This window comes from Cervus canadensis, chromosome X (genome assembly GCF_019320065.1).
Source record: "Cervus canadensis isolate Bull #8, Minnesota chromosome X, ASM1932006v1, whole genome shotgun sequence".
NCBI classification, from domain to species: Eukaryota; Metazoa; Chordata; class Mammalia; order Artiodactyla; family Cervidae; genus Cervus; species Cervus canadensis.
Window position 1 is genome coordinate 127616657 of NC_057419.1, and position 14035 is coordinate 127630691.

At 35.7% G+C, this 14035-nt stretch overlaps 1 protein-coding gene across 6 annotated transcripts in view; it reads right to left on the minus strand.

Annotated features, from left to right (window-relative positions):
* The window catches only part of KLHL13 (kelch like family member 13), a 193526-nt gene that overhangs the window by 60498 nt on the left and 118993 nt on the right, over positions 1–14035 (minus strand). Inside the window, exons 1-2 of one of the 6 annotated variants that reach the window (XM_043458167.1) lie at positions 9771–9860; positions 8024–8089 (exon numbers count right to left, since the gene is read on the minus strand). The exons of 3 other annotated variants lie outside the window; for them this stretch is intronic. In XM_043458167.1, the coding sequence (XP_043314102.1) occupies positions 8024–8089; positions 9771–9811 (107 nt within the window). In that variant the 5' untranslated portion in view covers positions 9812–9860. Of the gene's footprint in view, positions 1–8023; positions 8090–9770; positions 9861–14035 lie in introns of those variants that run through there. 2 more of the 6 variants (XM_043458173.1, XM_043458166.1) reach the window with 2 other exon arrangements.

Below are 14035 nucleotides of genomic sequence, written 5' to 3' on the forward strand. Positions count from 1 at the left end.
GGAAATAGGGTGAATATAGAGTTTTCCAAATTTCCAAGAGGGTAACCTCCCCACACAGGTGAAGATCACTTTATTGCAAAGGTTCTCAAGTTACTATTGTGCTATGAACAATCAGCTGATTCAAAAACCAATATATTGGTCTAATCTCATTCAGCTTCAAAGAAATCAACCAATACCACCAAATCATCTATGTCAATTTTCAGTCTAGATTTCTCTTATACTTAATGTTTAAAACCTGTTTTTACAGCACTCCAACACTTGTAATATTTGTTCAAGGTGAAAACAAAGTAAGACTGCTTTCCTCCACCTACCCTCAGCACTCTTAAAGATCCCAAACCCTAAAAGCATTGTATCTGATGATGAGAATTTATTTATACTCAGTTTTTTTTTTGCTTTAATAAATTGCTGGAAGTCATTTATAATTATCTCTCATGAACAAACAACTAATATGCCAAAGGCTTAAAAATAATTCCTTTAAGTAGAAATATAGTCCCTGAAATATACTTCACCCTATTAAAATGCTTAATAACACCATTTCTCATACGTCATTTAGAAATAAACTTCAGCCAGGTAAAATCACCTCAATTACAAATTAGCAGAGTCCAAATTAATCAGATTTTACTACCCTGACAACGAGTCTAGTAGCAGCTATGGAGTGTAATTACCTTTACATTCCAGAACTAAAAATGTTTTCACCTACAGAATGAAAGGAAGAAAATGATTAAACATATATTTGAAATATAATTTTATGCAGGCTCAGTGGTACCACTACTTTAATATTTACACTGGGAAATGTCAAAAGCCCTAGTTCACATCACAGGAAACACTGATTTCATTTATAGAACACTTGGTTTCTATTATGGACAACTGCATAAACGGGATAGAAAGACAGCATGCATAAAGGCTCTTCAAAGCATTGTATGAACATTAATCATTTAAAAATACCTGTGAAATGCATATTTCAGAGATGTAACAAACAAAGGACAATGCTGGGACTTGGCCAAGGCCACAAAACGAGTCATTCTTGGCCAGATCTCACAACATGGAATTCCCTGGTTCCCAAAGTAGAAAGAGATTTGTAGAATTTTTACAAATCATCTTGCTCAGGACCCTCATTGTATAGACGAAAAAAACTGAAACTCAGAGAAGTTAACTAGTCACACTACCGGCTAATAGCAGAACTGGAACCAGAAACCAAATTCCAACTCCTAGTCTAGGACTCCTGCTCTAGAATCCCGACTGTCTTTCCTTCTCAGTGAGGCTGTTCCAGAAGATGTTTGCTTCCATATGAAGTGAATCACATTCTACAAATGTCTCAATGTATTCAAAAGAAATAAGAACTACAAAATAATCATTCATTCCTCCAATTATATGTATACTCAAAAGACAGGCATGGGAAAGGAACACCCAAAATACAGAAGTGTGCAGAAAGATCACTTCCAAAATCTTAATTCCAGACATCATTTAAGAATGATGAGAGAGGCATTTCCCTGGTAGTCCAGTGGTTAAGACTCTGCACTTTCAAAGCAAGGGGACGGACGTAGGTTTGATTTCTGGTCAGGGAACTAAGATCCCACATGCCATGTGGTCAAAAAAAGAAAAAGAATGATCAAGAAGAAAAAGGTAAGTAAAAATTAAGCCAGTCGTAGTGTGAGAGAAAAGTGAAATATACAGCCAAGAGTCTAATTTTTTCTCACTGTCAATGTTTCTAAATAACTTCATATGAAAGTTTAATTTGCTTATTGACTGCAACAGTTTGTCTCTAGTACCACCACTTTGCGAAATGAATTGACTAATATGTCACGTATCTGACCTCTTTCTCCATATTCTCCCAATATTCCCTAAGAATTAACCTACCTTTTTCTTGCAAGTTTTAGTTAGTCCTGTGATAGTTACAACTGAAGAATAATAGCACTAACCATCATTTGTGTGAGCAGGCACTGTGTAATCTTGACAATGTCCCTTCAGACTAATCTGGGACATCCATGTTACCCCTGTTGCACAGACAAGACTGTAGATCATGCCCAATTGTGTGCTTTGCTTATGTTCTACCAATCAGTAAAGGTACTTGGATGGCAACCAAGCAAGACTGTTAAACCCTTTAAATACACAAAAAGTTTTGTGTTGTTCTGGACAACAGAACAAAATTCTTAATACATTCAGGGCTTCTCATAGGAAATAGAGCTGTTCACATGAATAGCTATACATACTTATGTGTATGTTTCCTCTTTGTTTCAGGAAATTGAATATCAAATATGTTAAACATTTCTTATGAGATACTCACATATGTAACCTTGCTAAGATCAAAATGGAAAATCCCAGACATTTCTCAAAGATAGTTACTTTTGAAAGTCATTGTTTCATCTTTTATAAGCACGTTCTCACAGATTAATTTCCTTAACAGAACTGTGTGGACCCTTAATTCCCACAAAGAATTTACATGGATTATTGTAACTATGACTATGCCTTGGATTACTATAATACCTATCTCCTTCACAATACGAACAAGTAGAAAAACACTTGGTGTGCAGGCACACACTCACACACAGGTGTGTATATATGCACAGAGAATTCCTCAGGCCATGATGGCATAAATAATGTGAAGGGAAGTACGCTTCCAATCTTGAACATTTTCAAAGGAAAACAAGGGTACTAAATGCTTGTTTGTTCCTTTGTTTGTTTTGGGTGAGTCAGCAACAAGAGGATATGGTAAGCTGATAAGACAGGAAACAATAGATAAGGAAACAAAGGAGAAAAAAGTAGAGCAAGGAAGGTAGTGGACTGGCTGGAAGGAGAATGGAAAGCCAGAATGGTAGTGGTTCCTCATGTTTATGTAGTACCTTTTATAACCGGGGAGTCAGATGAAAGAGGTTGTGAGGCTAAGATGGGAGCTGGAGTAGAAGGGACTGAGCAGGCATCAAGAAAGATCCAGTTGTTGGGGACCCAATAACCCACAGATTCTGACTACCCTTAATCTCACTATAGCTGAGAAAAGGATTAACACTGAATGGGAAATTCATAAGTTCTTGCCCTTCCTTTTTCCTTTTGTTTTCTGCAGTATCTCTATTTTTATGGCTTTTTTTTGGGGGGGGGGGCTACCCCTGAATTCTTCATTCATATGATTCCCAAATTCATATGCTTAAGTAAGTCTTTATCTATCTTTGACATGCATGTGTGTTTATGTTAGTCACTCTGTCGGGTCTGACTCTCTGCAACCCCACGGACTGCAGCCCACCAGGTTTCTGTCCATGGAATTCTCCAGGCAAGAATACTGGAGTGGATTGACATGCACACACTAAAGTGATTCTTAAGTATTCCCATCTATTTAAAAAAATGCCTTAAAACCCAAATCAAAGTGTTTGGGGGTATTATGAGGGGTAATGGTGGAAATCAACGATTTTTACATACATACTATTTATATACCTGATTTTGCATTACCATTTTTAAATTGTTTGAAAACTGTCATTTAGAAAGATGGTTTATAATCATCAAATAGGGATAATCTATCCAGTGCTCCAGTAAGAGGCCACACTGTTACCATACCTGTACTCCAGCCTTGCCACTTTGCCTGCCTGAGATGCCCTCCCCAAATTCCTGCTCCCCCTTCAAGAAGGAATCCCAATTGATCACTATTCCTGGCACGTGGGAAAGCACTCAATAAGTATTTGTTAACTAAATTGAAAGAGCAGTTTTCATAAGCAGAGGAGTGATTAAATAAGAATTGTGTACCAAAGCCAGGATATATCCTGAAAGGTTTTTAAAATGGTGTTATTGATTCTACTATTACTAAAAGCAGAGTTCAAGTAACAGGAATATTCATCTGCTAATTTGATAATTTTAGGCTATAAAGTCCTTAAAATGAAAAAAACTAAATATACACATTAACTTGTTTAAAATAAGCATACACTGAAGAAAGTCACCCAGAACACATACTTTCTTAAATAAAATAAAGGTGTCACTTATAGTGATGATGGACTGCTCTAAGGAAAAATCTCTGCTCCCACCTCAAGTAATAATTAAGTGTTTAGTCGTCTCTTAACAACTTCCTAAGTATCTACTTAAATTACATTTGGTAAATAAAATAGCCAAACTATTGTTTCTGATGTGTTTGTACATTAAGCCTCAAACTTATCAAAATAAAAAGCCATTTAAAATGTAGTGTTACTGAAAGAAAAGTTAAGAACATGGCTTTACTGACTGAAAGTTCTATGCACAGAAAGCTTTTCAAATAGTTTCATTGCTTTGTGACATCAATGATAGAAGCAAAACTATAAGGTTTCCATGAAAACAATATAATAAACAATATTAAAATCTTAATGTTTATAAATCCTGAACTATGTTGATAAGAGTAAATAATTTCTAATAATGTTTATTTACAATGGTTGAAAAACTTTTTAAAATAAGCACATCACATACCCAGTCTCAAAAGGCATGCCAGTTAAAGAAAGTCAACATTTGCTGTTATGCATGCTTTTAATAAAACCTATATTTTTACAAAAATTTAAGTTGCTGAAAGACCATTAGAATAAAACAGTAAAACATTTTCTTCAATATCCCAATTAGAATTAATGAAATAATACTTTTATCTTGAAAAAATTATATTTCTATATTTTTATCCAAAGAATTACAATATTCACATGTGCAGAGATCTAGATGATTACTTACTTGTTCCATCTCTTCTCTCTGAGTATTTGTAAATCTTGGTTACAAATACTTGAGTAATCACAATAATATTTTGCTAGCCACAAGCAAACACTTTCATGAAAAGCTAATCCTAATGACTCATTAAGATTATACAACACTGCTTAAATGTTCCATGATAAAGGGCCCTTTAAACGCAAATGACTTAATTTTGTTTTTACCACTTCCCAGGCCTAATCATTAAAACTTTAAATTTCCTATACATATATCTATATAAACTATTATTATTTAAAAATAAAAGGTATTAGCTATATAATGAATGAGAATATCTTAAACTCCAAAAAAGGCTCAACTTTCAACTTGAACCTTGTGACCCACTGCCATCACATGGGGCCCAACAGTTTTCTTAAAGGTATAAAGTAGAGCTATAGTATTTGCCTACTATGGTGGTATCAAAGAGACTTAGCAATCAGTTCAATACCTCTATTTTCACGACAATTTTGAGATCCTTCTCATTTTCTAATTTAGAATTCTTCACATGGATAATCTTGAATTCTAAAGAATTTTTGGCCATGTCACATGGCATGTGGGATCTCAGTTTCCTGTTCAGGGATTGAATCAGGGCCCAGCAGTGAAAGCACAGAGTCCTAACCACTAGTCATCAGGGAACTCCCTAAAGAAATTTTCCAAAAAAAAAAAAGGAAAGGAGGGGAGGCATAGAAACATTTATACTGCAAGATTTCAAATACATGGTAGTAAGTCTAAATTACAGAAGCTAGTCTGCAACTAAAATTTGCTATGCCTCAAAAACATATTTAGCAATTCAATGAAAATCCTATGATGGAATACATCATTAACTCATGTTATATAAAGTATTCCTGTGTTACGAACTAATGACAGCATTATTTTAGAATTATGTCTAGCTTCATTACTTGGATACAATGGTTGTCCACTGGGGGAAAATCTTTTCTTTTATCTCACATTCTATGACTAACTAAAGTAAATGCAATTCTGATATGAGGGAATGAAAAACAGAATTCCTCTCCTAGGCTGACCCTAGGTTTTGACTAGAGGCAATTTAAATTGGGGGTTCATGACTGCCTTTCCAAGTCCATCTACTTCATCTAGTAGTTGAGAACAACTTCATGTCTTCAAAATCAAATATGTGTTTTAAATAATCAGTTACTTTTCATGGAATTCTGAAGCTACATAACACTTAAGTAAAATACATCTTCCCTTTAGCTAGCATATATTTATTCATTCATTCCTTATTCAGCTTGATCTAAGTCGGAGACACTGTGGAGCATTTTTATGAATCTTTCCCTACAGGATCTGGTCATTTTGTTTAAATTCATATGATACTGTCTAGCCAGTAAACAAAAATATTTATCTTTAGAGATTTCCAGAATTGCCAGTTCTTTGAGACTCAGACTTTTACAGCATAGAACATAACTGTATTCCAAAAAGGGTGAAGAGGCAGCAAGATCGGGCTTAAACTGATCCTCTAAACAGGGAACAAGAATTAAACCAATCGATTAATTAGGATCATGTTTTTGCATTTATCAACTAAAATGCATTTGTTTGGACGGAGGCCCCTATAGTATATTAGTCATTCTTGCCAGTGTCAGATAGACCCTTTGAACTTCACAAACACGAAAATCAATCAACTCACTATGCCAAGCCCAAAATCTGTACAGAAGAGGTACATGCTGAATTCGCTCAATCATCAGTGAGTACTGAGAAGTTATGACTTTGCTAGGTGTTACAAGTATGCAAAAGAACACATGTTCCCCGGCCACAAACCCCACAAAATCTAATTGGACTGACTGCATATTCACATATGAAACGTGAGTTAGCATAAATATATTGCATCCACTAAGCCTTAACTATCCAGAATCCTAGACAGCCTAGTGTTCTAGCCAGTTTTAAAAAATTAAGTTTACAACAACTGGGATAGGTTCTCTTAAAAATATCAAAAGTCACTGATTTTTCACCTTTTGAGGGCAATGTTTCTGCCTTACTTTCTTTTTTTCTGCTTTACCTTCTTTGAGTCTAAAATGAACAGAAGCTTACTTAAAATGCCTCAGTCAACATGATGCACAATAGCTACTGTAATATGCTTCTAATAACGATACAGCAAGGTGTGCAAGCAACCGCTGTCATGCTTCACCCCTGCCTGACTCCCACCCCCTTGGGCCTTGACACAGAATTTGGATGCTTCCAAGAAAAAAGGGGCTCTTTTCTTTACCTTCCAATACACATACCAAGAGAAAAACCCTATATCTTTGCAGGCTGAATATTGAAAATGTATAAGTCTAGGGACTTTCCTGGTGGTCCAGTGGTTAAGACTTCACTTCCCAATGCAAGGTGTACAGGTTCGATCCCTGGGTGGGGAACTAAGATCCCACATGCCTTATGGCCAAAAAAAAATCAAAACATAAAACAGAAGCAATATTGTAACAAATTCAATAAAGACTTCAAAAAAAAAAAAAAAGAAAGAAAATGTACAAGTCTAGAAGTGAAAAGCAGTACTCTTGCATTTTAAACAAGTACTCTAGCTGATTTTCAGAGTCTAAAGGGCTAACCATTACACCACAGAACCCCACTCCGGCTGATTTTCAGGCCTCATCTATTAAACTTGGAAAAATCCTGCTTTTAAGATCAAAGTAGCCCACCCCCAGGCAAGATGATCCCAGTCAGAGTGGGATTCTCTTTTTTGTCTCAGTGCGGGCCATCCTCAGCATATCAGCTTTGGCTGCTCACCACTAGTTGTCCATCCTTACTGTCCATGGCCATTATCTTGCCCTCCCACACTCCAGATACTTCCAGGTCTGGGAGAGTCTGAAAAGCAAGGTCTCCAGCTGGCTGACAGATATGGAGGCAGACAAACAGACACATGCAAAGTGGGAGACTGTACAGGAATTAGGAAACAGGGTGGTATAATTGATACTGATTGTACAATACAGAGTAGGAGTTAAGGACTTGTGTTAAAACTTTTTCGATGAGGAAGGGTGCAGAAGAGGACAGAGCTGGGCACCTGTGATCTGGTTGTTGCCACAAACTTGGAATTGCTCGTGTTATTTTCCTCATCTGTAAAATAGGGAAGATGCCAACTTTCCTTGCCAGACTCACAGCAGTGTTAGGAAAACCAACTGTACTTGTGTTTATGAAAGCACACTGGACAATATAAAGCACAATACAATGATGCGTGGTATTTCTTTAACAAAATAATTTATTTTTTGTCTTAATAAACACAGTACCCTAGATGTTACTGAAAGTTTCCTGGATGACTGAATGGCTTCTAGTACCTCAGGGTCTTTTTTATGAGGATAAGTTCTCATTGACAAAAAACATAGAAGAAAATGCAGACCCTTACACATACCCTGAAGTTGACTTTTTGAATATATCCTTGAAATCGGCTTGTTTTAAAGATAATTGCCTCCGTCTCCTGAAAGTGGAGTGCAAAAAAAAAATTTGGTTAATTGTGGCTTTATTGGATGTATTTTAAATTTTTCAAAGCATACTCTGCAAATATTTTAGCTGTAAATTAATAAATCATATATAAATTCTGAACAGTTAAGACCACACAGAGCAACTTTAAAATATGTACATTATCTTCAAAAAAAAAAAAAAAAAACCTTAACTAGGAAACCATAGGATTCTATTTGTTTTTAGAAGCTCTCTTAATGTTTCAGAAAGTCTGGAATAGAGATTGACATTAAATACAACATTTATTGGCAGCTGATCTAAAAGACTAAACTAGACAAACTTGGACACAAGGAAACACTTTTCCAATAAATATATACTCAGCCTTGGAATGCTTTGTCATTTTCTAGCTTTTTAAGCCTAAAGTTCAATTCTTTGCTGATATACTGTTTTGCCATTAAAACCCAAAAGCAAATGACAAACATTACAAGCTTTCAGAGAACAGATGGCTAATGTGCTTCTAGGTTCATTTACTACATTTTCTTATTTTCATACTGCTTGTAATTAATAAAATCATATAAATAGATGTATTGCCTCCTAACCGGGTGATTCTGTTTTGGTGAAGTTCTGTCATATACCTAGCTCCTTTGGGTTAATACAAAGGCAACGATGAGCAGACATACTTCTGGTGCTGCCTCAGGAATGCAGTTTTAAAAATAGAGACTACTACAGAAGCACTGCAGTATATGCTGTCAACAGTCAACTCGCTTAAAAAATTAAAGTATGCTCGCAGGTGTTTAAGGAGCTCTAACACAAAATTCAATTTATTTACCTTTAACTCATTTATATGGCTATTACCTTATAGAAAGTAAACATGCTAAGCATCACCTTTGTTTTAACTTTTTAATCAAAATGAACAGATTTGGTATTTTTCTGGGTCATCTCACAAGCACTATTGCATTATTAAAGTCACAACTAAATCAAAGTCACAGTCTCATAGTACCTTTAAAAAGAGCTTGGCAGAAATCTTCTCCAGAATGCTATTCTACATCTAATCATTTGTTATGCAAAAGGTAGGTAGCAACTATTTTATTTTTTTAAATGATAAATTCAAGACAGTATTTCAAAGTCTACTTTTACTATACACATAAAAATTATTTTGAATCATAAAAAGCTACAATGGGTTAAATTCATATTTGTCATATTTCAGCAATAAACCTCACTAAGCAAATAACAATTATATAACTTTTTTGCTTAAAAAATACATTAAAGGATCTTTAAATACAGCTTATTTTATATTCCTATTAATATTATTCCTTTCCTTCGTGTATTTAAGAAGAATCTGGTGTGCCACCTTCTGGTAACTGAGTGAAATTATGTATCTTCACACAAGTCACTATTCTTTATTTTAACTTTTAAAAAATATAGATATTTCTTAACCTGTATTACATTTAAGCTATACAAATAAATCTACACCACAGTCTGCAATAAAGTAAAATTTCCCTAGTGGTTTTTTTCCCCAAAATCAAGGTTTATACATGCTTCCTATGATTTTTCCATGGTTACCAATATGTCTCCTGAATTCTACAATACATATAAAATTGATTTCTGTACACCGTTTCCCAGCCACATATGAAAACAACAGGCTTGCTATTTTAATGAATAAGGAACAGCAGTAAATAAAGAAAAAGAAGGTCTCTTACCAATAAGCCCATTTTTCTCTTAAGGTTTGAACTCTCATCATTTGTCATGTTCTGTGGATCCCTCTCTCATCAAATTCTCTGGAGTTTTAAAGTTGAGAGCTGTGATGCACAGCTAGGCTCGGCTACATCGTAGCGCACCCCAGTGCATCTGCCTGGTATAACACTTCACAGTTGTAGCTCCCAAAAGCAGAAACAAGCTTTCTATATTCAAAACCTATGCACCGCACACCTTCCCTTGATAGGAAACTGTAGTCAGGGTGGCTGAACTGTTTTTATTTCTTAACTCCTGATCAGATATGAAGATCAGAACCACATGCATCTCGAGCCTAGTTATAGTTAACTGAACAGGAACAGTGTGTTCTTCTTCAGAGCAGAGGTGGGCTGAGGCAAATACTAACACCAGGAGATCTGATTGAGGGAAAAAAAAATGTTTATCTTATTTTTCCAAGGGTCACTGTCCTGATATTTGTTGTATTACCTCAAATATTTATTATCTTTAACTCTTCCCTCTCCCAGCCCCTAGTAGCCACTCATTAACTCCTATCCTTTATTCTTTATAAATTTTCCAGGAATCTACCCCCCACTGTTTTTTTTCTTTTTGAACAAATGAGCTATTTCAAAAAATGCGTATAACTGGTCTCTCTGCATTTACCATATTTAATCTAGGAATCACACTGCTTCTAGACGATTCTCTTAAAAAACAACTGCATATGGTATAAATTAAATGTTCAGCAAATATTTTCTTCAACAAATTTTTGTCAAGAACTTGCTGCATGTTAGGTAGAGACTCAGATAGGTGATATGGGTGACATGGTGAGTAAGACACAAATCCATGCTTTCAGGAAGCTTCTAGTTGAGTGAAGAAAGCAAACATGTACTCTGATAGCATAAAATATGGTGTTTCTATACCTGCTTTAGCAGGATTAGCCCAGGATTCTATAGCAGCAGAGGAACCATGAAATTAATGCTGCAAATGAGGCTGAAGAATGAGGCATTCACCAGGTGGACTCTACAAGAAATAGCCTGTGCAGACACACAGAGGTTTGAGGATTACAACATGCTGGGAGAATTGGAAAAGTCTTCAGTACAAATGGAAGGAGCTTCAGGTACATGGTGTTGAGGGAGTGGATTTTAAGATATACAGAACCACATCGCAGAAGACCTTATATGCCAGCAAAGAGGTCTGGATTTTATCCCATGAGCTATGACAAGCCATTTCTTGAATGAATGGATCACTCAAGGAATTAATCAAACCACTATGCCCAGCACACAGAACTCAAGCTGGTCACTCTATTCTTCCAGTTCACTGTCTAGTATCTCCTGACACCAACTTCTCATTCTGTGCCTCACAAGCTTGCTTTGTTCTTTTTCTCCTTTCCTCCAGAGGTCCCCCTGCAAGAAATCCTTTCCCCACTCTGCTTTTCTAAACTCAATTCATCCTTCTAGACTAAACTCAAACTGCATTCTTTTCTGTGATGCTTTCCATGGTAATCTGAGTCTACAGTTTATAAATGTTCCTCCATCACATGGACCATGCCATGCATTCTTCCTAAGGCACACAATGCAGACAATGTTCAAGAGATTTTTTTTGACCCTTTACCTCTAAAGTGAAGCAAGATGGCAGGAGATGACAGTAAGGCAAAAGTCAAAGCATGAGGGTAAGTGGCCTAAGAAAGTAAACCTCCCCCGACTTCACAGTACACACTAATCTCAGTAACTTTCTTCACCACTCTCAAGCCTAAAAGAAAAGAACATGGATTTAAGAGAGCTAGATCTGGACTGGGCAGCAAATCTGCAGTACTGTGCAACATTTTTGGCTGTATGCATCATAGCTCTGGTTCAAAATATCCAGAGACTTGATAAGAAATAGATACCAACAGAAGAGCTGAATGATGGATCTGTGATCTCTGGAAAAAAGAATGGGTGGGGGGGGGGCTGTGACTGTGTTTTACTATTGATACTTGGAGTAGAAAAAGAAAATTCACCTGAGGGTCCATACCATAAACAGAAAGAATTCATGAAGACCACAGAGATAGATGGGAGAGTGAGGACAAGGGAACTGGATCCAGAAGATTTAGAATCTCATGAAGTATTAGGGAGAAAATCCAAGTATAAAAAGGGAGTGTGTTTAAAAAAAAAAGGGCTATTGGTGTGTAGCTGGGAAAGTCATCTAGGACAAGAAGCTTCGCCAGAGAAACGTGTCCTGGGATGTAAATATTTAGTGTTTTCTCCGTGTGGAACCAAACCCCATTATGCTAAGTGTCAAATACAGAACCTCTCATTGAAGTTGGCATTTAGCATTCAGCTTTGTCTTGTCCTTCTTACATATGCATAATCTCTTAGATTTATGCAATAATGCAAAAACCATGGTGCTTTCTTTTATGTAGCCAATAAAAAATCTTTTCATCTTCAACCATTTTATGTTAAAGTGGGTTAAGAGAATTCTGCCAATAATTTCAAAAAGCAGCTAATACTTGAAAATATTCTCTCAATGACTTAAAAATGCCCTAGATAAAAGCTGTCTACACCTTCTTTCTTATTTATTGAGTGTGAAAACAGACCACTTTTCCTTTCCACTAACTTGTAAGGAAAAAATTTAAATATGGGAAAAAAGAATGTGATTTTGGATATATGCCACACTTTTCTCAAGAAATCTTCAAAAAAGGACAGTATTTAGGGGACATAAAAATGATTTAATCTACTGGGTCTTTGGAAGAATGTTTTAAAACCATGTATCAATGGTACCATGGATTTTAAAACAGAGAGAAAATGGGCCAGACCATTTCGTCATTTAATTTTGTGGAAAACAGAACTATTGCTGAAGTATTTTCCTTAGGCCTGGCAGAAAAAAGTAATAATCATTTTATATTATGCTTTGAACTAGAATAGGTGTTTTATCCAAATTCACATGAACTAGTTCATCTAGAATTTGTAAAGGAAAAAAAAAGAGGGTAATAACTACCTCCTGGTAGTGTACAGTAGGTCTCTTATATTATTTTTGATGATAGAGTCTACATTAATCAAATATAAATAATTCACTTAACTTTCAAGTTAAAATAGCATCATCGTGTCATCTCTTCCATTAGGAGTACTCTTCTCCTTTCTTCTGGCTTATGTAAAGTGGCTCAGAGCAGGATGAGTCGGGTGGTTTATAGAGTTTTCTGTCATGTGGAAATATTCTTAGATGCTATATTTTGAGAAACACTGAAGGGATGGTCAGGGATATTTATTGGGTAGGCCAAAATGTTTGTTTGGGTTTTCAATACAATGGTACACTAAACCCAAATGAACTTTTTGGCCAACCCAATGTATTGAGTGCAATTGCTTGTATTTGTAGAGCCCAGAAGTGCTTATTTCAGGTGAATTATCAGATTCCAGTAGTATCACCACTCAATCTAATGGGAAAGGCAGAGTCTCAAAAGGAAAAAAATGAATGGAAGTGTCTTTTCCTGTTACTAATAACTCTGCCTGTACTGTCATTGGCTTAGGAAAAACAGCAAAGGAAGTAGAAGGTCACAGTTTCATAACCTCCCATTCCTAGCTGAATGAGTCATAACCCTCTTACATATCCCTTAAACGTAACAAAACTCAGGTCACACCACTATACAGTAGCATGAATGATTGAGGCTAAGTCATGAGTAATTCAAACTACCTAAGAGATGTCAGTTATTCAAGGCTAACTATTAAATAGAACAAATCATATCTCACCAACCTAAGTCTTAAATTCATTACTATGTAATAGCTATAGTGGAAATTGTCAAGAAGCTAAGTTACATATGATAGACCATTGAGAAGAAAGACCATGTTAAGTTCAGAAACATAGACATACCATACTGTCTTGATGACTGTGGCTTTGTAGTAGAGTCTGAAGTCAGGCAGGTTGATTCCTCCAGTTCCATTCTTCTTTCTCAAGATTATTTTGGCTATTCGAGGTTTTTTGTATTTCCATACAAATTGTGAAATTCTTTGGTCTAGTTCTGTGAAAAATACCGTTGGTAGCTTGATAGGGATTGCATTGAATCTATAGACTGCTTTGGGTAGAATAGCCATTTTGACAATATTGATTCTTCCAATCCATGAACACGGTATGTTTCTCCATCTGTTTGTGTCCTCTTTGATTTCTTTCATCAGTGTTTTATAGTTTTCTATGTATAGGTCCTTTGTTTCTTTAGGTAGATATACTCCTAAGTATTTTATTCTTTTTGTTGCAATGGTGAATGGTATTGTTTCCTTAATTTCTCTTTCTGTTTTTTCATTGTTAGTAT